At 40.7% G+C, this 23,239-nt stretch overlaps 1 protein-coding gene across 2 annotated transcripts in view; it reads right to left on the minus strand.

The window, feature by feature from the left end:
• The window catches only part of RASGEF1A (RasGEF domain family member 1A), an 80,596-nt gene that overhangs the window by 11,754 nt on the left and 45,603 nt on the right, over positions 1-23,239 (minus strand). For both annotated transcript variants that reach the window (XM_061634953.1, XM_061634952.1), the window contains exons 3-6: positions 17,171-17,299; positions 9,569-9,706; positions 4,552-4,773; positions 3,370-3,444 (exon numbers count right to left, since the gene is read on the minus strand). In XM_061634953.1, the coding sequence (XP_061490937.1) occupies positions 3,370-3,444; positions 4,552-4,773; positions 9,569-9,706; positions 17,171-17,299 (564 nt within the window). The remainder of the gene's footprint in view (positions 1-3,369; positions 3,445-4,551; positions 4,774-9,568; positions 9,707-17,170; positions 17,300-23,239) is intronic.

The raw sequence follows: 23,239 nt of genomic DNA on the forward strand, positions 1-23,239 counted from the left end.
TGTCAGATGCAAAAATATTCCTGTTTCAGACATTTCTAGTAATCAAGTGCCCTGCGTGGGAGTCCCCCGCCCATGTGATTACAGTCATGTGAGGAGGGAGAGCAGGTTGCAGTTCCTGGCCCTGCCTCCTCTGTGACATCCTTGTCATCTGGTCTGTGCCCCTCTCGAATATTGTAATGGTAACTTTGGCAGTGGGGAGCCTGTTGTAAGCGTGTAGGCTCCCCGTGTGATTTAGATCCTTGATCTGCTGGAGTTTTAAATCCCATGGGGAGTGTACATGGTTTAGGGTCCCTGCTGCAAAAATTACCCTTATAGCATATGTGAGATGCACAGACTGCGCAGTGACAACAAGACAGAGGGGAATGGGGCCAGGAAGCATGACCCTATTGCTCCCCATCCCCCTTTGCGCAATTTAATTGTGTGAGAGGAAATGCCTGAATATGGCTAAATTGTCTTGGCTACAAGTGTACCATTTAAAAAGATGGGCCTCTTTTTATGTAATTCTGAACCCTTGCTCTATGCAGTTTTTTGGGTAACTGCATAGAGCATACAGAGAGAAAGGGACACATTTCTGGGGTGTGTGTTTCCCCCCCCCCAGATATTTGTGGAAGTAGAAAGGATTTGTCTATCATCTTCATAAGCCTTTCCTTCATAAGGAAAAAATGTAATGCACACAGTCCTCTTATAGTAGGTGCAGAGCCCCAAACCTATTTTGTCTGATGTAAGAGACAGCAGCATATTCAGTAAATTATTCTAGTGTCTAGTACTAACACGTAATGTGTGTAAGTACACACACACTGTATATAACTGAGACACTTCAAATTGGTTTTAACCTTGAAGGAAGGTTAAAACTTTTAACATTATACAATGCTTGTTGCCTGGGATATTAAGGAAAGAGGCTCAAAATAGTAAGTACTTGTGTGAATTATGATATTTAATCTTTTCTAGTTGTTGTGTCTAGACAGGTCCCAGTCTTGTACAGTATCCCAGCAGACTTTGCTTGACCTCTGAATTCCATAATTGCTAACTTGCAGAAAAGAACTGCTACATAAGGTGCCCTTTAGATATTTTTCCAGCTGCGTTGGTGGTGCTCACAAATAGGAAGCTTTCCCCCCTCCCACTGGAACAAAATCCACAGGGCACCTAAGAGACAAAGGGGAAGAAGGATGATAGGGGCTATAGTCATACCAAGCAATTTCTTTTGTTAATTCTCAGTGTTTAGGCCTCTTAAAGCTTGAACAACAAAAAAGATGGCTCCTTCTGTCATACTATGGATCAAGATTATGGTTGCCAGGTCTCCGGTTTGCACCCGGGAGCTCTGGGTTTTGGGGGTCCTCGCCAGGTGAGTCACATTAATCACTGGACTCTTAGCTTTCATTTAAAAAAAATAAGTTTCTAGGAGGTCTGGGTGAAAAGATATAAACCAAAATGTCAGGCCCCTCCACAACTTTTGTTAGTACTGGCTGCTCTAATCCCTGCCCTTTCAAGTTTTTAGCTAATAAAGTGAAGTCAGGGTTGTGATTGACAAGATTCATTAAACCTCCCAGGCAATAGCTAAACCCCATTTCAAGTTCTTAGAACAGTTTTCTTTTCCCGCTTGTCTCACATCAGGAATTCAGTAAATATATAGCTTTCAGCAGCATAAACAGTACTTTATACAGGATTGGGACTTGCATCTGAGTAAACATGCATAGGATTGCACTAAAACAGAAGATCACAGCAGGATCTTGCACAGTAAACAATTTTAGTTTATAATTATAATAGAAGTGTGCAAGCAGGATTTTTAATTACTTGCAAAAATGGTATATTATACATTTTATCTTTCAAATAATTTTGAACAGAAATGTACATGCTGCAGTGTTATACTTTTCTAATTAAGGAATCAAACAAGTTTACATTTTACTGGACTGTTGAAGAGGGCAGTTTATTTGTCTTACTCATAACCTGTTTTGAGAACCTTCCCAATATGAAGCTTTTCTGGGAGTAAAGCTGCAATGCTAATTCCACATACCTGGGAGTTAACCCTATTGAATTCAGTAGGACTTACTTTTGAGTAGACATGGGTAGGATTGTGCTGAAAATCAATGGGACTTTTGAGTGAACATAGAAAAAGATTGTGTTGCAAATTTTTCTCACCCCCTCTGATCCTTTTTTTTTTAAGTAGCTAGGCAGGACTTACTTAGGTGTCACTGATTTTATTTGGCAGGAAACTAATGCTTAAAAAAATAGTTCTGCAGTGGCCAACTGGTTTTGACAATAAGCTATTATATGGGGTCTATATATTTTTACATCTCCAGTGTGTGTGTATATATGGAATATTTCCAACAACCTTGTGAGGTAGGGTTGGAAACCAAGGCAGCTCACAATAAGAAATAAATCCATTTAAAATCCAATGACAATAAAACAAGTATAAAACAGTTTAAAGTGGCATGATTCTGAATTTTGGATTGGGTGAGTGAAGTTCCTTATAGCTGAATTGCAGTCCTGGGCATGCTTCCCTGTTTGAGTAAGCCCCATTGAATACATTGGAACTTGCTTCTGAGTAAACATACATCAGACTGCACTATAAATATCTTTACAGGTTGACATTCATGCTTATATAAATATTTCTTCATACTATTTCTTGATATGTATCTGATTTCACACTATGGTTGTAAATTATTATTTACAAATTATTATTTCCTCTACATTTTCCCCACCACCCTTAACAAACTACACTTGCCAGGATTCTGTAGTGGGATTTGTGTGCTTCAAATGTATGTTGCATGTGCTTCATCCTCACCCAGCTTAGCCAGTAGTCAGGGATGAGAGTTGTAGTCCAGCAACATCTGGGAACCCATGGTTGACAAACAGCAATTTAAACTACTAACAGGAACTGGATGTCGAATCAATTAAATGTAGTGGTATTGCTCACTCTTTGGGCAGTTACTGATAGAGTGTCTACACCAGCCTTTGCCAACCTGCTGGCCTCCAGAAATTTTGGAGTACAAGTCCTATCAGCCCCAGCCAGCAAGGGGCTATACTGGCTGCAGTCGACGGGAGATGTAGTCCAAAATATCTGGAGGCACCATGGTCAACACTATAGATTTAAATCGGTATAAGTTACCCTCTTTCCCAAAGAAATCCTGGGAACTGTAGTTCTGGGTAGGAGGTGGTAGACTAGGGATTTCTAGCAGAAGATGTTAATCCTAACCCTTACCAGGCTACAATGCTCAGGATTCTCTGGGGAAAGCCGCAGCAACTATTATAGAATCAATATAAGTTTGGCTTGAACTTTAAACACCCATTGCTCTTTATCACCTTGCGCACAATTTTACCTACATCCCTTACCTGTTTTAACCAGCCATTGCATTCACACTTTGCACTCACCTTGTGATTATCCAGGGAATCCATGTGACTGACTATTTGCATGAGGTCCTCAGGGTAAATGTTGCTCACTCTCTCCTGAGCACAGTAAGATAATAAAGACTGTCAAGTTTACAAACACATAGACGAGGCACAGAGCTGTGTATTGACAAGCAACCCTGTGGGACGAGATCTTAATTGACATTTATATAACAGAATAGGCTAGGCTTCACTTCTTTGACAGAAACTTTGGGCCCTCTAGAAGGCACACCTTGTAATCCTTCACACAGTTTCTTTCTCTAGACATCGGTGTAGTACTTCATCTCATACTTGTGATTGCCTAACTCGGCGGTTATGGAAAGTGGGAATGAGCTTGTGAAACAACAACTAGCAATCCAAGCTGATCTAACTGAGAGATTGTCAAAGCTTGGGAGAAGTGAGAGAACACACAGCAGTGGGTCCTCCCACCTTGCTACTTTTGGTTCTTTGACCACTTCTCTTCCCTCTTCAGCTGTAGCAAGCAGAGTCTAGCTGCACAGCACAGCAGATAGATAGGTGGGCAAATGAATAATTGATGTTATGGGACAGGCGACCCCACAGCTGTATATTTGCCTGTAGAATTTCTAGGTTATTTGGCAAACATGGCAGCAATGCTGTGCAAGGAACAAGGGGAGAATAATGGAAATGGGAGGTTGGACCTTTAAGAGCGATGAGCCCTGGGGGATATTTCTGCTTCCATTAGTCTCTCCTAGACTCTGGGTATGTTTGCTTTGCTCTGAGATAATATACTGAAACACATCCCGGTAGCTTCAAGGAATATAAGTAATGTATGGATGAGTTGAATTGTTGAAGTACCCATTAGGAAGATTTAGAAGACATTGAGGTTTTGGTGGTATTCTTGACTCTTTCCCCCACACCCTTCCCCTCAAAAAATTCCGAGTCAGGAACAAGAGCTTGATATGTAATGATCCTTTAATATATGTAGAAGGAGCAAGTGACTGATCAGTTGCAAATGGTTTTGATCTCTCCAGCTCTAGCGGGTTCATCATCTTTGTTAACCGCCAGGTTCCATTTCTCCTTCTCTATCTTACTTACGTCTAGAGGCCATTTTCTGAAACATTTAAGCTATAACTCAGAGTTTGGCCGGAGCACAATTTGCCCTGGGTGTGCTAAATCTTCAAGTAGATGGAAAATAAAGGAACTCACCAGTTCAATGTGCGTTAGTTGCTGCGCAAGGACCGATGGGTCACAGCATACACTCAGTATGTCTTTCTGTGATGACTGAGGCTTCGTTTTAAGGATTGTGCCTTTGTCTGTCACGGGTTGGCGGAACTTCTCTCGGATCTCCTGGTACTGATTGCGTGCAGCAAGGGTCATCAGTAGATTCTGTGTCATCTGACTAATGATCTTCTTCACAGTTCCATTTTCCTAATCCATGAAACAGATTTAATTTTTTTTTGATAACTGAGAAAATTCTAGATTATCTATCTGTTAATTAGAATTATGCTTGAAGAATTTCTGACTGGGATATTACAATTCAACAACTGAGTTCATGTCCTGAATAAGCCCCCAGTAGCATTAGAGAGCTTTTTTGCAGTGAATTATTTTGTCATTCGGATTTGTTTAGGATTGTCAGGCGATGTGAAATACCAACAGAAACAGAGATTGCTAAATGCTTTGCTACAGATTGAGGCAATGACGCCCCTGAACCCAACCTACAATTCAGTCTATTGACTTTCATGGTTAAGATGTATCCTATGCCATGATCGAGCATCAGCACCTGATCTCTAGATCTGCTAGTACTGCTTACAACTTATACTCATAGCTAGTTAGCAATTAGTTTAGTTAACAGTTGAAGTCTCATGTTTCAGATCACATGACATAATCAACGACATAGCCAGCCCTGTGTTCCCTAAGTACAATTCAACATCAGTTCCTTTTCCCACAGGACTGTAGAAAAAGAGGATGGGCAAGTGAGTATATCAAGATGCTCTAGCTTTCCTTATTGGGGGAGTCTAATAAAGAATAACTGGGCTGCTTTCTCTGTTATCTGTGTAATGTGTAGCCTGGCTGAAGTCCTGCTGAAGAGGAGCAACTTTCACCTTGAAAACAAGCTGTAGTTACATGGTTGGGTACATAAGCAGAGATGATATTCCACAATTGGACGAGTATGAATAAACTCTCTTTGCTGATGTATATGTTGATTTGGTTTGTTGCTTAATTGTGACCTCAAACACATGGTTATGGACCTTGATAAACCTAGTCATCCTGCTTGCATAAGCATGTATGCTCCTTGTTCTTAATTTAGTATGCCTTACTGTATTGAGACTTTAAAGAACTGCGTACACAATACACTTGGGCCCTCCTCATTTGTAAGATCTCTGGTATGACTTGTATCTTTGCTTACTCAGGCCACAAAAAGTCTCTTAGAGTCTTGAGGCCAAATAACAGAGCTATTATCAGCATGTTTATTTGATCTGTTACTTGAATGCTAACATAAAGAAGAAGAAAGGATTGGGATCTATATCTATATATCTACTATGCCATTGCTTAGTATTTTATCAGAGCATATACATGTAAGCATTAAGGTCTGACAAGTAGGCCCTCTTGGTAGTTCTACCACCCCTAGAAGTTTGGGAAGTGGCAGCCCAGGAGAGGGCATTCTCTATGACAGCCCCTAGATCATGGAATTCCAACCCCACAGAGGTACATACGGCACCTTCATTATACAACTTTCATCATATGCTCAAGACACACCTCATCACCCTGGCCTTTGACACTTGAGATGTATATTTTTTAGGATCCTCTAGGTTTGAATGTAATTTGTTTTAAACTGTCTTTAATATTATTTATTTATTACATTTATATCCCTCCCTTCCTCCCAGTAGGAGCCCGGGTTGGCAAACAAATGATAAAACACTTAAAACATCTTTAAAAACAATTTCAGCACAGATGCAGCCTGGGATAAGGTCTCTACTTAAAAGGCTTGTTGAAGAGGAATCTTCTGTTTTATATTGTAGTGATCTGCCCTGGGACCTTCTGGGGAAGGGCAGGTAATAAATTTAACAACAGCAGCAACTTTGTTATAGGTTCTGCCCCCATCATACTGTAGACAACAGCTTCACATCTCAAGCTCATTGGAAATACTGGTTGAAAAGGTTGTTTTGTCTAGATTTATGTGTGGCTGAACATACAAAACAGGTTGATCTGCTAGTATAAAAACCAGCACATCAAGAAGGAGGGTTCTGCTGAACCCTCTCCCTGTCATGAGAGTTTGCCACTTACAGGGTTTTTCGCACAAGGGAGCATTCAAGCACTGTGATTCCCCTTCCTGCAGTCTGAATTGAGAAATTCCATACTGACATATCTTCCCGATTCTAATGGCATGTCCTTCCAGGGCTTGTACTAGAACTAACTTTTTTCAACAGATTTTCCTGCTAAATGAGCATAAGAACATAAGAACAGCCTGCTGGATCAGGCCAGTGGCCCATCTAGTCCAGCATCCTGTTCTTTTTGTTTTAACAACCCTGAACAATTTAGTGTCGTCAGCAAACTTGGCCACTTCACTGCTCACTCCTAATTCTAGGTCATTAATGAACAAGTTGAAAAGTACAGGTCCCAATACCGATCCTTGAGGGACTCCACTTTCTACAGCCCTCCATTGGGAGAACTGTCTGTTTATTCCTACTCTCTGCTTTCTGCTTCTTAACCAATTCCTTATCCACAAGAGGACCTCTCCTCTTATTCCATGACTGCTAAGCTTCCTCAGAAGTCTTTGGTGAGGTACCTTGTCAAACGCTTTTTGAAAGTCTAAGTACACTATGTCCACTGGATCACCTCTATTTATATGCTTGTTGACACTCTCAAAGAATTCTATGAGGTTACTGAGACAGGACTTTCCCTTGCAGAAGCCATGCTGGCTCTTGAGAAGAGGAAATCAGAACCATAGCGCATAGCCGTTTCCTATAACTATGTCACAGTTAATTTCCCTGGAATATGACAGCACAACACAAGAAAGACTTTGTCCTGAAAATAATTCCAATAATATTTCCGCGCTGGTGAGAGGACAGAGGAGATAGAAGGCTCTTAGGCTCCAATGCGCCCCTCTTCTATTTTTAGTGATTCTTTCCCAATGAAAAAAGAGACGGAGAAAGCAAGGAGTTGCTTCCTTATACATAGTTTTATGACGTCTGGGCCCAATGTGTATGTTGTGCTGGGCTTGTTAAAGTAACTTATTTATGTTTTAAATAAATTTAAACTTATTTGTGTGTTTTAAATTGTTTTTAAAATACGTGTTTTAAATTGAATATTTGTTTTAATGTTTTTGATTGTTGTAAACCACCCAGAGAGCTTCGGCTATGGGGCGGTATACAAGTGCAATCAATCAGTCAATCAATCAATGTGGAGGCGGTGGCTACTGATCTCTGTTGGGCCTAGTGGGGCAGAAGGCAGGGCAGTGAATGGCAGTTGCTAGTTGTAGCAACTCCCGCCTTCCCATTTTCATAAAGGTAGGATTATCCAAATGGCTATGTGATGTTTGTACATTGTTTCCATTTAAAGGTGAAGGATTGGCCATAGTTCTCAACTGAAAAGCACAGATGTCTGGTTCAGGCTGCTATCCTATCCTATATCCTTACCTCGGAGTAAGTTTCACTGAACTCAGTGGGGCTTAATTATATGTCATTCCCACTCTGGAAGCAAGCAGGCGGTCTTATAGTATTTTGGTGTTCTTTTGGATAATGACATGTACACATACACGTTTCTCACTGCCCAGTTTTATTGGCTGCCATGTTGCTGTTGATCTTGTTGGCTGTTTGACAGTTTGGGAAGTATAATCCTATACCAAGATGAATTATTCTTCGACTATTTTTTCTTCATTCAGGTATAAGCTCACCAATGAATGTGGGGCAGGGAGCAGACAGAAGTGTTTCTTCCAAGAAAAAATGATCCAGATAATGAAGACTGAACATTAAAGAAAATATAATTGTTTTATTTTAGCGTAGGATGGTGCAAGTGTATGCATGTACACCATAAAAAAAAAAACCTTAATCATATCCTCTTGCCCTTAAGGTGTGACATCTTAATACCATGCAGGTAAACAACATTGCTGACATGTACTGAAACTTGGCAGGCTACTCTTGACAACACCTTTAACATCAAAGCATTGCCTCTAATCATCCTGCAATGCTGCCAGAGTTGTTGCTCCTCTCTTGTCTTTGGCCATTAACACTTTAAACAAGCACATGGCTGGCCATCCTTAAAGCTCTGAAGCCAAACTCAAAATATATTCAGAACAGTCTTTTCAAAAAGGCAAGATTCTTCTAATACTGTGCTTTATACTACATAGGCTGCATGCCTAATCATACTTAGACACAGGAAGTACATTTACTGAACTGAGCTAGACATCTGAGTAAACAAGTGTAGGATCATGCTGTAACCCTTTAAGAATCTAGTAAGAGCCTTTTATTCCCCCCACCCGCAGTATTTTCTAAATGTTTTTTCCCCCCTAATGTGAAAGCAGAGCTCTTCACATCAACTTTATATCTACACAAAATAAGGTGGAACTGGCCTTTTTTAACCACAAAACAGCCATTGGTGAGTTTTTGACCTTGGCACTGCTTGGTAGGCTGTACCTTCATATACAGACAAATCAGTCTGAGAAGCCCTTTCTAATTACCCAGAGAGATTTGGAAACTCTGATGGAATATGTTGCCACCACACCATAAGAGTAAGAAAAAAAAACAGGCTGGTCACATTGCAGGAGTATTGTAAGCATCCAAGCAGTATCTATTAGTGGACCATACCTCCCCTGTCTCTCACTGTCTTGGTTCATGTCAGCACTCATCACCAGGGATTGCTGTTGGAGGAATGATGGGTACAATGAAGTCCTCTAAGGAACACAGACCTGACAGTTTGTGCTCTGTCCATACGAGGATTATGTTGAGACTGGTCCCATATGGGGGTTGCAGTGGTAGCAAGCCTCCTGTTACTTGGTGGTAGTGAGGTCATTTGTTGTACATAAATTCTGATGAAAAGAGTAAGAGGTCCCTGAAAAGGTTGCAGGGCCAACTCCTCTGCTCCTGTTAACACCGTACAGAACAAGCTGTGCCTCATTGCTACCTAGGAAACACATCCAAGAAATATTCTCTACCTGACAAGATAAATTATAGGTTGGTACTCGTGTTGGTGTTGGTTTCACCTGCATGTATTTTTTCTTTCTTACCTCATCACACTGGGTGATTCTGTGAGCAATTTCCTTTAGCTCTTTCATAGATTTCTCATCCTGGAAGTCATAGGGGAATGTTTCAGTCCATTCTTTCAGGAGCTGAATGATCTTGGCAGCAAAGGACTTAAGTTTTGCCTAGGAAAGAATACAGGATGGTTAATCAATGAGCCAGAGACACCTTCCTTGACTGTGACTTCTGAGTAACCAGATGATGCTCCAAGTGCCAAATCTTTGAATGGCTAACAGGGCTTATGAAAACAAAAGGAAAAATAACTTGTCTTAGGCTAAAGCCTCAGCTGGTCTTAACAATTTCTTTCTCTTTCTTTCCAAAGAGGTCATTAAAAAAGATAGCAGGTGTGTTCAAATGCTTAGCTTAGCATCCTCAAGGCTTTGCGTCATCAGTGTGGTGTGTGTGGGCAGCTTGGTAACTTTTAGCTTTCTCAAGTGACTGTAAACACAGCAGCAGTAAAAAAAGAAAGAAAAATTCAGAAACACCTTTGATATAAAGTTTTAGTAGCTTGTGCCATCCTGCTTTACAGCCCTTTTATCAGAAGGCTCCTTCCCTTGAGTTAATTTTGTTGTAGGCATTAGCCAGTCAAAGTTAAGCACTTTGATTTAAGCAAGTGCTTAGCTTTCTCATTAAAATTAATGGGATGTAAAAGTGCTTTTAACTTTGGTCGGATCATGCCCTTTGTTCTTGAATCCGACAATGCTGCCAGTCCTCATAGAGGCTTAAAAATATCAACATAAAAATAAATACTGTACAGTTTACAACCAAATTAATGCATGCAGTTTAAAATGCAGACTAAAAAAACTGGCAGGCACAGTGAAAGAAATACACAGTCTACTCTGGTAACCCACAGGCTCTCTTACAAAGGAAGGTCTGGGCTGATTTTTGAAATCTTGCGGGAGACACTACCAGGTATACTTCTCTGATGGAAGAGTTCCAAAGAGAAGGCATTGCCACAGAAAAGTCCTGAGATCCAGCCCCTTTTGTCTGATCCTTAATGAATAAAAAGACCCTAAGCCAGCCTTCGCCACCTCCTATCAGCCCTAGTCATGCTGGCTGAGGTTGATGGTTCAAAAACACAGGGAGAGCACCAGGTTGAAGGTTGCCCTCCGCAGAGTGGCCTCTGAATATGATAATGAACATGATGGACTATAGGGCAGGATCCAACAAAAAGCTTCCACTACCGCAAGGACTTTTGGCTGCACCATGGAACTTCCCCACCCTCTCCTCTTCCTGGGGACTTCCAGTATGCCCCCTAAATCTGTTCTGGGGTTTTCCCCAACTCTCTGGAAGAGATTTGGTTCCCAAATGTAGGGGGAAGGGAGAGGAGAGGGAGCAGAAGTTCACTTGTGCAAGCAGAAATCCTTGCGCTAGTGGAAGCCCTTTGTTGGATAATACCACCCATAGTGTTGAGGTGACCCTTCAGATAATTGGGGCCCAGGGTTTTTGGAGTTTTGAATTGGGCTTGCAACAAACAGTATGGGAAGGGAGACAGCTCAGTAGTAGAACATTTGCTTTGCATGTATGTAAGGTCTCAAGTTCAATCTCTGGCATCTCCAAGTAGGACTAGGAAAGATGCTTGTCTGAGATCACGGAGTGCTGCTGCCACTTACCAAGCTAGATAGACCAATGGTCTGACTTGGTATAAGGTAGCTTTTTATGCTCTTAAAACCAGTGCAAATATTTTAGGATAGCTGATATGATTCCGGGCAGCTAATGCCCACCAAGAACCTGCCTCCTGAATGTTGAACCTGCTGCCACTTCCAGCACGTTTCAAAATCTAGTGCATTTCTTATCCAAGGAATACGCACATCTTCCTTTGTTGTAATCAGGTGTCATGGGGCAAGGTCATTCTTCCAGCTTTATTGTGTAGTGGTCTGAATTCAATGCCAGTGGCCAAAGAAGGTACTCTCAGCAAATACCAGTGGAGCAGTTTGGTAGGGAAATGGAAATTATATTTCTTTCATGACCAAGTCATTCTAGCTTCATCCAGGTGTTGGAAGGTGGAGACTTCCTTAATACTCTTTGGTCACAGGGTATCTTATTAATTTCTTCTAATAGCTCTTTTGTTGTTGTTGTACCCTTTCCTCACCCTGCTTGGATATGGTAACATGGCCTAATGACATTTAATTAAAGTCTTGTTTTCAGTGAGGGAAAATGGTTTAATTTTTGTTTTGAGCAGTAACAGAAATATTGCTGTTAATAAAGTTCAGAGGAGAAGTAATATCCTTTGTTTACCATTCTAGTCAGTTCCTGAAAATTTCTCTCCACCCACACCCACCCCATACACGTATGGGAAGGGTTATTCCTTCTGTGATTTCCACCCTTGCCTGGGAATTTACTGAGCACTAGTGGATGTCAAGCAGACAGGTTCCTTTTTAAGAGAAAGAGGAAAATGCCTTGTGACCATTTCCTCTGCAAGTGAATGCTTAACATAAGTGATCTTTGAGCTCTAGTATTTCAGGGTGTTTTATTTAAAAAAACAATCCAGCAGTTCTTTATTGATTCTTAACAACTCACAAAAATGCAATCTGCAGGAGACTTAACAATTTGCTTGGAATATGAATTTCTAGCTATATCACTCATGATGAAAATTCTAGAAAAGGGTCCCTAAAGGATTGCAAGGCATAACTGATCTCTCATCCAGCAGATGAGCGAGGGTGTGTACACACCATACATTTAAAGCACATTATTTCCCCCAAAGAATTCTGGGAACTGTAGTTTGTTAAGGGTGCTGGGAACTGTAGCTCTGTGAAGGGTAAGTTTCAGTTCCCAGGACAATTTGGGGGAAATAATGTGCTTTAAATGTATGGTATATATGGAGTTTCTGGGCCAGATCCATCCCCCTGGGTGTTAACATTTGCCCCCATAGTTGCCAAGGCAAGAGGGATGTGTGGAGGGAGCTTCAGTTGGGGACAGGTGGAGGGAGCTTCAGTTGGGGACAGGCAGCAGTCTTTGTGGGGATGACAGCAGGACAGTGGCCAATCACTCGCCCTGTCTTTTCCTCCTAAAATTCCAAGGAGCAGGTTCACACATATCCCTTAATTTCACTATACCTTATTACTGTGCATTCGATGACTGGCAGCTGAACCTGTGACCATCTCCACTGAAGGAACCTAGAGCTGAGCCAACATTTCTCAAAATACATTTTTTTGAGAAAATGGCTGAGATCTTAATTTTTCTCACCTCCTCCCCCTAGAAAAAGAAAGCCACTTTGAAGAATTTTCTCGGAATTTTCTTTATCATTTATCATGGTGGCCATCATTTCCACTTCAACAATGCTAGGTCTGGGGCATAGTGGGGATGCAAAACAATGGCCAGGCTGCCAACACAGTGGCGGTTGTTGACACTTGTCACAAAAAAAAAAAAAACACAAAAAGCTCTTAGGAAAAAAGAAAAAACTGTGCTTCTGCCACAGCTAATGATGACCCCCCCCCCGAAACTGTTGGAGAAAGTCTGCTCCCCCTGAAGAAATCTGGTAAAATTGTTCCCCCCAATTCCTCTGCCCACAAATAGGGTGGAGAATTTCAAGAGGCCATTTGCGCTCATCTCTAAAATAAACCAGAAACAATAGCGCATAGTTGATCAGCTGTTCACCTACAACTCAAAACTAATGCTAGATAGCCATATGGAATATATAATATTTTTAACGAAGTACAAATGTCATGAATAACACCTGATTGCCTTTATTAGGACACCAGAAGGAGACTTTTAGAAAACACCTCCAGCATCTTTGCCCAACCTTTGATACAGCCATAGGGGCAGCTAACTGACACAAACGTCATGTGACTCAACTATGTGGTCAGTTGGTTTACACCAACATTTGTTTATGTAGGCTTTAGGTGCAGGTTGAAAGTGCAGCTGGATATGGGACACGAAAGAAGGAAATTCCTTTGTAAAACTTTCAACTAGACTGGGGCTCCCAACCCAAAGGAGAGATTAGTATGGTCACTGGGTTCCGTTTTGATGCCTTTTGGTGTGCAGCTGCCAAATATGGCAATGAAGTTTTTAGGCTGCAGATGGGGAACCTCTGGCCCTCCAGATGTTGCTGGACTCCATCTCCCATTAGCCTCAACCAGCATGGCCAATGGTCAGAGGTTATGGGAGCTGCATATGGGATTTGGAGGGCCACAGTTTTCCCTCCCTATTTTAGGCAATGAGATCTTCTAGGAAAGTATCAGTCCTAACCACTCCGGTTCAGATACTGGCTCCTAGTTCTATAACAAATGAAACTGTGAGGTGCTCAAAAGAGGGACTGGTTTTCAAAACTAATTATATTTTTGATATCACATACCAAAGTGTCTTGGCAAACGAAAATTCAAAGAAATGAAACAGTATGCCTTTATTTTTCTGGTTGGGGTGTGTGTTGCACAGTTAGAAGGCATACAGGCCCTAAATCTTCTGTCACTTCAGCTATAGTCCGGATTCTACCTCAATATTATATTCTGGTTGTGCCTAGGCATTACAATATTTTTCCCTCTGTTTTATAGTCATGTAAAGTTAATTCGCTACTTTTTGGCAGAGTTAACAGCCCACTGACATATTTATGAAAGTTTGGTCTTTTAAAACATTGAGACCCTCTCCCTTGTCAAATAAACCAGCAAAAGCCTCCCAAGTGGATCTGAGCAGGGCAAAAGTTTGTGTTTAATCTGCCAGCTTGTGTCTTGGAACATATTCTATGAGATTTTGTTAGTAGCTGGTGATGTCATTAATACAGGAATGATAAGTGTTAGAGCACATAACCACAAAATCTGGCTTCTTGCCAGGGTTTCTGCTCACACGCTATCCAACTAGCTTTTGATTTTATAATTTGTTTATACAGTTACCTTATCATAGCACATCAGAGCTCTGTATGTACGTTTCATCTATATTGCACAGCAGTAAGCTTTGATCTATAGCACTATGATTCCTCAGCAGCTTATTGCTGAATTTAAAATGAGAGCTATTCTACTAAAAAGCTCAACAGATACAAATACTTCTGCAGCCTCCTTCAATATTAAGAACATAAGAACAGCCTGCTGGATCAGGCCAGTGGCCCATCTAGTCCAGCATCCTGTTCTCAGTGGCCAACCAGGTGCCTGGGGGAAGCCCGCAAGCAGGACCCGAGTGCAAGAACACTCTCCCCTCCTGGGGCTTCCAGCAACTGGTTTTCAGAAGCATGCTGCCTCTGACTAGGGTGGCAGAGCACAGCCATCATGGCTAGTAGCCATCAATAGCCCTGTCCTCCATGAATTTGTCTAATCTTCTTTTAAAGCCATCCAAGCTGGTGGCCATTACTGCATCTTGTGGGAGCAAATTCCATAGTTTAACTATGCGCTGAGTAAAGAAGTACTTCCTTTTGTCTGTCCTGAATCTTCCAACATTCAGCTTCTTTGAATGTCCATGAGTTCTAGTATTATAAGAGAGGGAGAAGAACTTTTCTCTATCCACTTTCTCAATGCCATGCATAATTTGATACACTTCTATCATGTCTCCTCTGACCCGCCTTTTCTCTAAACTAAAAAGCCCCAAATGCTGCAAGCTTTCCTCGTAAGGGAGTCGCTCCATCCCCTTGATCATTCTGGTTGCCCTCTTCTGAACCTTTTCCAACTCTATAATATCCTTTTTGAGATGAGGCAACCAGAACTGTACACAGTATTCCAAATGCGGCCGCACCATAGATTTATACAACGGCATTATGATATCGGCTGTTTTATTTTCAATACCTTTCCTAATTATCGCTAGCATGGAATTTGCCTTTTTCACAGCTGCCACACACTGGGTTGACATTTTCATCGTGCTGCCCACTACAACCCCAAGGTCTCTCTCCTGGTCGGTCACTGCCAGTTCAAACACCATGATCGTATATGTGAAATTCAGATTTTTTGCTCCAATATGCATAATTTTACACTTGTTTATACTGAATTGCATTTGCCATTTTCCCGCCCATTCACTCAGTTTGGAGAGGTCTTTTTGGAGCTCTTCGCAATCCCTTTTTGTTTTAACAACCCTGAACAATTTAGTGTCATCAGCAAACTTGGCCACTTCACTGCTCACTCCTAATTCTAGGTCATTAATGAACAAGTTGAAAAGTACAGGTCCCAATACCGATCCTTGAGGGACTCCACTTTCTACAGCCCTCCACTGGGAAAACTGTCCGTTTATTCCTACTCTCTGCTTTCTGCTTCTTAACCAATTCCTTATCCACAAGAGGACCTCTCCTCTTATTCCATGACTGCTAAGCTTCCTCAGAAGTCTTTGGTGAGGTACCTTGTCAAACGCTTTTTGAAAGTCTAAGTACACTATGTCCAGTGGATCCCCTGTATCTATATGCTTGTTGACACTCTCAAAGAATTCTATGAGGTTACTGAGACAGGACTTTCCCTTGCAGAAGCCATGCTGGCTCTTGAGAAGAGGAAATCAGAACCATAGCGCATAGCCGTTTCCTATAACTATGTCACAGTTAATTTCCCTGGAATATGACAGCACAACACAAGAAAGACTTTGTCCTGAAAATAGTTCCAATAATATTTCCGCACTGGTGAGAGGACAGAGGAGATAGAAGGCTCTTAGGCTCCAATGTGCCCCTCTTCTATTTTTAGTGATTCTTTCCCAGTGAAAAAAGAGAGAAAGCAAGGAGTTGCTTCCTTATACATAGTTTTATGATGTCTGGGCCCAATGTGAATGTTGTGCTGGGCTTGTTAAAGTAACTTATTTATGTTTTAAATAAATTTAAACTTATTTGTGTGTTTTAAATTGTTTTTAAAATATGTATTTTAAATTGAATATTTGTTTTAATGTTTTTGATTGTTGTGAACCACCCAGAGAGCTTCGGCTATGGGGCGGTATACAAGTGCAATCAACAATCAATGTGGAGGCAGTGGCTACTGGTCTCTGTTGGGCCTAGTAGGGCAGAAGGCAGGGCAGTGAATGGCAGTTGCTAGTTGTAGCAACTCCTGCCTTCCCATTCTTTTCTACTGGTCCCACTCTTGTACCTTTTCACAGCAGTCTGACATGGAAAAATTAATGGCTGTTGCTAGGTATTAGCTGGAGTGTGGTTCCTGCCTTTGTAGCATTAGCTTGTCAGACATCTATGGCCTATACATCTATCATTCATAGGTATCTTGTTGATTTAATGTGAGGCTGTCTGTTTGGAGCTCTGCACAGATTAGGTTTTGTATATTTAATCTTTGACTGAAAGAATATCTAGATACACTTTGTACTCACTTTTAGAGTGAAATTTACAGGTGCTTGTTTCAAGGAAGATTCACATGGTCATGCTTATCATGGTGTATTACTGTGACAGAATTGCTCTGTGGAACAGCCAACATGGCTGTTGAGTGCACCAACACAATTATGAGATTCAGTTCTATACTCACAGCAATAATACTGTGCTAACTTAAGTAAGTACAACCAGCAGGAAAGTTCAGATTACTGAATATATATAGGGCATGTAAAAACAAACAGGCTACCAAATGGGTACAGATGGAGACTGTGTCCATTAGCTGGAAGAACCTACTTGGCAATAGGATGTAAAAAATTCAGTGAGGGAAGAAAGAAAACAGATTGCTCCTAAACCAGGCAGAAGCTTTGTATTCCACATACTGTACCTTGTCTGCCTCAACTCCAGTCTCCAGTTGCTGCTTCTGTTTAAGGCAGATTTGCCCCACTTTAGCCAGGAGTTCATGGGGGTGAATGAAGACTCGAGAACTCAGTAGGAAGGTGAAGATATACGTCCTCTGTGTTGGAGAGACAGAGCAGAGAAACCAAAAAGGGTATGTGAATGGTGATTTTTTTTTTTGCTCCAGAAAGTTATGCACTGACTTATTCTAAGAACTAGATCACTGGTATCATTTTGACAACTATCAGCCAAAACAGAATAAGCTTTTGAATTAGTATGTTATATGTTAGCATATAATAATTTGTGTTGCATACTTTCTCCAAACACTGTGACTGTACAACTATGTTATCAGAATTACATACCGACCAATCCTAATCACAGTAAAGCCTGGTTAACATATTTACATATAAATGATTCAATTTTTCTACATCTGATTTGATATTTAATGACTGGCAGGTCATGTGAGTTATTTTCAGGTGTTCAATGTGAGCACAAAGAACCCACAGTAGCTGTGGTAGGGAGGCAGCAGATATTGCCCCTACCTGTGTGTTTCATTGGGTCCCCTGCATGCTTGCCCCTCTCACTCAATTCATTCACTCTGAATGCCTGAAAAGCACTATGAATGCAAATAGGTTTCTGTTTCTGTAATGTTAGATCTGTGATGGGTCCATTACACAAACAAAAGTCCCTAGGTATTGCAGTCATCAAGTGGTAAACATGCATATGTGAACCAGGCATGATATTGTCATAGTTTTAGTTTTGAGTTGCAGTCTTTGGTTTGTATAACGAGTACATAATTCATGTTTATCTCTCTCTCTCTCTTGGTCCCCATGGAGTATGGGAGTTTTTCCAAGAGGAATATGGATCATTGGGTTGTATTTAACTAAATCCTGCTCAGAGTAGATCCATTCAAATAAATGAAGCTAAGTTAGTCATGTCTATTAAGTTCAATGGATCCACTCTAAGTAGGACTAGCATTGAATACCACCCTTTGTTCTTGAACTCTGTGAAAATGTTAAGACTCAATGGGGCTTTCTTCTGAGTGGGTATGCTTAGAATTGTATTGTGGTATTGTATTCTTGTCTTTTCAGAGTGATCCTGAAAAAGGACTGCTATTTTTTTTCCTGGAAAGCAACATCCCACGTCATTAGTAACAGACCTTATCATGTCTACTTAGAAGTAAGTCCTATTGAATTCAATAGAACTTACTCTCAGGTAAGCAGGTTAGTATTGCAGATTTAAGCTAGTTAGCTGAGCATGGGTCTGGACTACCACCCATCCCCCCACAAGATTTAAGACTAGTGAACTTAAACTGAACTTTCTGTTTGTACAGACAACATACATAACACAACCTGTGAACAGTATAGCACACATGTATAATAATGTTTGCATTATGCAACACGAGATAGTGCTGGAAGATGAGACCCCCAGGTCAGAAAGCACTCCCCGAGCTACTGGGGAAGAACAAAGGACAAGTACGAGTAGTGCTGTGACTAATGACTCCACTGGGTCAAAGCTGAAAGGAAGCCCAGAGGCTGATGCACACAGATGCAAAATAAGAGTCTGGAGTTGTACGATGCACACAATAGGAACAGGGAATGTGAGAAGCATGAACCAGGGAAAGTTAGAAATTGTCAAGCAAGAAATGGAACGTATCAACATTACAATACTTGGCGTGAGTGAATTAAAATGGACGGGAATGGGACATTTTCAATCAGGCAACAACAAAATATTTTATGCAGGAAATGATAAATTAAGAAGAAATGGGGTTGCTTTAATAGTGAGAAGCAATTAGGAGCTACAATGCAAGGTCTGAGCGAGTGATATCAGTGAGATTAAACAGGAAACCTATTAACATAACCATCATCCAAGTCTATGCTCCAATGGCAAATGCAGAAGAAGAGGAATTGAACAGATTTTATGCAGAAGTAGAGAAGGAAACTGATCACACACCAAAACAAGATGATAATCATGGGGGACTGAAATGCAAAAGTAGGGAACAGAGAAGAACTAGGAATTGTGGGGAAATGGGGCTTAGGAGACAGAAATGAAGCAGGAGAAAGACTTATTGAATTCTGTGAAGCCAATAATTTGTTTCTTGCTAACACATTTGTTGAGCAACTGAAAAGACGACTGTACACATGGACATCACCAAATGGTCAATATAGGAATCAAATTGATTATATAATTGGTAGCAGAAGATTGAGAGGTTCCATACTTTCTGCAAAAACAAGACCAGGAGCAGACTGCAGTACAGATCATGAACTGGTCGTATTGAAAATTAGAGAAAACCAAAGAACAACAACAAAGCAATCATAATGCCAAAATACAATTTAAATAACATCCCAGAAGAATATAAAGATCAAATAAGGAACAGATTTGAGGCTTTAAACTTAGTTGATAAAGAACCAGAAGAACTATGGAGTGAAGTCAGATACATTATCAGGGAAGAATGCACAAAGACAATACCTCTAGTTAAAAAGAGAGAAAGACCTCAATAGATGACTGAAGAAACTCTTAAAATGGTGAAAGAGAGAAGGAAAGCAAAAGCAAGAGGAGAAAGAAACACGGTCAGAACCCTAAATGCAACAATACAGCAACTAGTACGTAGGGACAAAGAGAACAATAGTTATTGTATAGAAATAGAAGAGGACAACAAAAAGGGTAGAACAAGAGCCCTATTCCAAAAGATTAGAGAAATTAAAGGGAAATGTAAACCAAGAGTAGGGATGTTGTATAATCAACAGGGGAACACACTGACTGAGATGAAATAAAAGGAAGATGGAAGCAATACACTGAAGAGCTCGATAAAAGAGATGCCAGGATGACAGATTCATTCACGGAGGAACCGTATGATGAAGAACCAGACATTTTAGAATGTGAGGTGAAAGCTGCTCTTAAAATACTTGGAAGAAACAAATCACCAGGAACAGATGGCATACCAATACAGTTGGTACAAGCTACTGAGACTGAATCTGTCAACAAATATGGAAAACCAAACAATGGCCCACAGACTGGAAGCATTCAATATATATCCCCATTCCAAAGAAAGGGGATCCCAGGGAATGCAGTAATTACCGAACTATTGCCTTAATATCCCATGCAAGTAAAGTAATGCTCAAGTTTCTACAGCAAAGGCTCTTACAATATATGGAGCGAGAAATGCTAGACATCCAAGCTGGATTTAGAGAGGGAAGAGGCACCAGAGATCATATCACAAACATACGTTGGATAATGGAACAGACTAAGGAATTTCAGAAGAAAATCACCCTTATTTATTTATTTATTGACTTTATTAGTCGCGCATCTGGCTGGTTATCCAGCCACTATGGGTGACGTACAATATAAAACATCCAAATACATTAAAACATTTAAAATCTCAAACCAGAATAATAAAACCTAACCCACCCCAAAAGCCTGCCTGAAGAACCAGGACTTTAAGGCCCGGCGGAAGCCCATCATAGAGGGGGCATGACGGAGATCATTTGGTAGGGAGTTCCACAGGGTGGGGGCCACAATTGAAAAAGCCCTCTGTCTAGTCCTCACCAGTTTGGTTGTTTTAACTGGTGGGATGGAGAGAAGGTCTTTTGAGGCTGATCTTGTTGGGCAGCATTGCTGATGATGCTGGAGGCACTCCTTCAGATAGACTGGGCCAAAACCGTATAGGGATTTATAGATTACAGCAAAGCCTTTGACTGGGTAGATCACGAAGAACTATGGAATGCTTTAAAAGAAATGCGGGTGCCACAGCATCTGATTGTCCTGATGCACAATCTATACTCTGAACAATAGGCTACTGTAAGGACAAAATATGGAGAAACCGATTGGTTCCCAATCGGAAAGGGTGTGAGATGGGTGTATTTTATCATTCTACTTGTTTAATATATACACAGAACATATCATAAGGAAAGCAAGATTGGACCAAGATGAAGGTGTGAACATTGGAGGGAGAAATATCAATAATTTAAGATATGCGGACAATACCATACTACTAGCAAAAACCAGTAATGATTTGAAACGAATGCTGATTAAAGTTAAAGAGGAAAGCACAAAAGCAGGACTACAGCTGAATGTCAAAAAGTCTAAAGTAATGACAACAGAAGATTTATGTAACTTTAAAGTTGACAATGAGGACATTGGACATGTCAAGCATTATTAATACCTTGGCACAGTCATTAACCAAAATGGAGACAATAGTCAAGAAATCAGAAGGCGGCTAGGACTGGGGAGGGCAGCTGTGAGAGAACTAGAAAAGGTCCTCAAATGCAAAGATGTATCACTGAACACTAAAGTCAGGATCATTCAGACCATGGTATTCCCAATCTCTATGTATGGATGTGAAAGTTGGATAGTGAAAAAAGTGAATAAGAGAAAAAAAAAGACAAATAATTGGGTGTTAGACCAAATTAAACCAGAACTGTCATTAGAAGCTAAAATGCTGAAACTGAGGTTATCATACTTTGGACACATCCTGAGAAGACATGATTTACTAGAAAAGACAATAACGCTGGGGAAAACAGAAGGAAGTAGAAAAAGAGGAAGGCCAAACAAGAGATTGATTGATTCCATAAAGGAAGCCACAGACCTGAACTTACAAGAACTGAACAGGGTGGTTCATGACAGATGGTATTGGAGGTCACTGATTCATAGGGTCGCCATAAGTCGTAATTGACTTGAAAGCACATAACAAGAAACTATTTTCATGTGGAAAATACTGTATTTTAATTTGATTTGCTTTGTTACCTTCTCAAATCATAGTTCCTAATTAAAATGATAAATTGAGGTTTATTTTTGTCATTACCTAAGAAAACTTTGCCCCAGAAACTTTTGTAGTGACCGATGCCTCAACCTTTCTGCCCCCCCCAATTTTTGTCTCTGCCCACCCAATGAAAATTGTCTCATTACATTCATAGCCTTTGGGCTGCAGTGGAAAAATCCTGGTCCAAGAAAAAAAAAGAAAATAGTATGGCAGTGGATCACATCTGACCCTCTTGCCTCAGGACCATCTCATCTTTATGCTTGAAACCCAACATCTAAGATAATTTCCAGATGACTTGTTTATTTAGCATTCATCCTGATTTGATTGTGGGGAGGTTAGATGATTTTGTGTCAAGAAAGTGTTGTCTTACACTTTTCAGTGTATTTCCTCGTCCTTATTGCAAAAAGTGTGATCCTTGGATGAAACAGTTTTGTTGCAGAAGACTTCCAAATCAACTTTAATTGCACAACCTGAACTTGCTAATATGTGATTGAATCCCACCCCAAAACAGCAGCAGCCGTTACCAGTGCCCTAACTCTCACTGGAGACTATGTGCATGTAGATTTATTTGCAAGGCATGTTCAAAGCAGAGCTACTGTGTTCAAGCCTACTATTTGGCTACTCTGGTGGCTGCAGGATCCATGATGCCTGCAAGTGTGCATCTGTGATTAGGTCACGACCTTTTAAGATACTACAGGTAATGTTGAAGTGTTCCTTTTGTAAATCTTGCGTATTACATGTATTAGCCCACTGAATATACTAGTCACATGCTGGCTGTTCTTCCCACTTCTTTTAATAGCAACTGCGTACTAAACAAAAATAGATGATCTTCTTTATCTGTCCAAATGAGAGTGCAATACCCCCTCTCATTACCAAAGATGAGCAGCTAACATGGCGAAATACATCACCACTTATTTTTAAAGAAAACCCCATTGCACATTATATTTGAATGCCTAGCAGAGTGAATCTATCATATTAATGCAGAATTTATGATCTATGGGAGAATTACCAAGATCTTAAACTCACTTGAGAACAGATGAATTACCAGTAGCTGGGACAACATATTATCAGAGACCTGGAACTCATCACAGTAGAGGGGAGGAGAGCACAAAGGGATCATGACTGATAGAACATTAATGTGAGGTTGGAGAAAGGCCTTGGGCACTGAGATTCATGATGTTCAGAATGCTTTGGCAGCCAAATAACCTATGCCCATTTTTTTTTTTACTTTAGCCTTGTAAGGGGAGATTGGTATAGTTTTGTCCCCCCTCCTGATTTAGGCCCAGTTCATATATACCC

Source organism: Rhineura floridana, chromosome 7, assembly GCF_030035675.1.
Source record: "Rhineura floridana isolate rRhiFlo1 chromosome 7, rRhiFlo1.hap2, whole genome shotgun sequence".
NCBI lineage: Eukaryota > Metazoa > Chordata > Lepidosauria > Squamata > Rhineuridae > Rhineura > Rhineura floridana.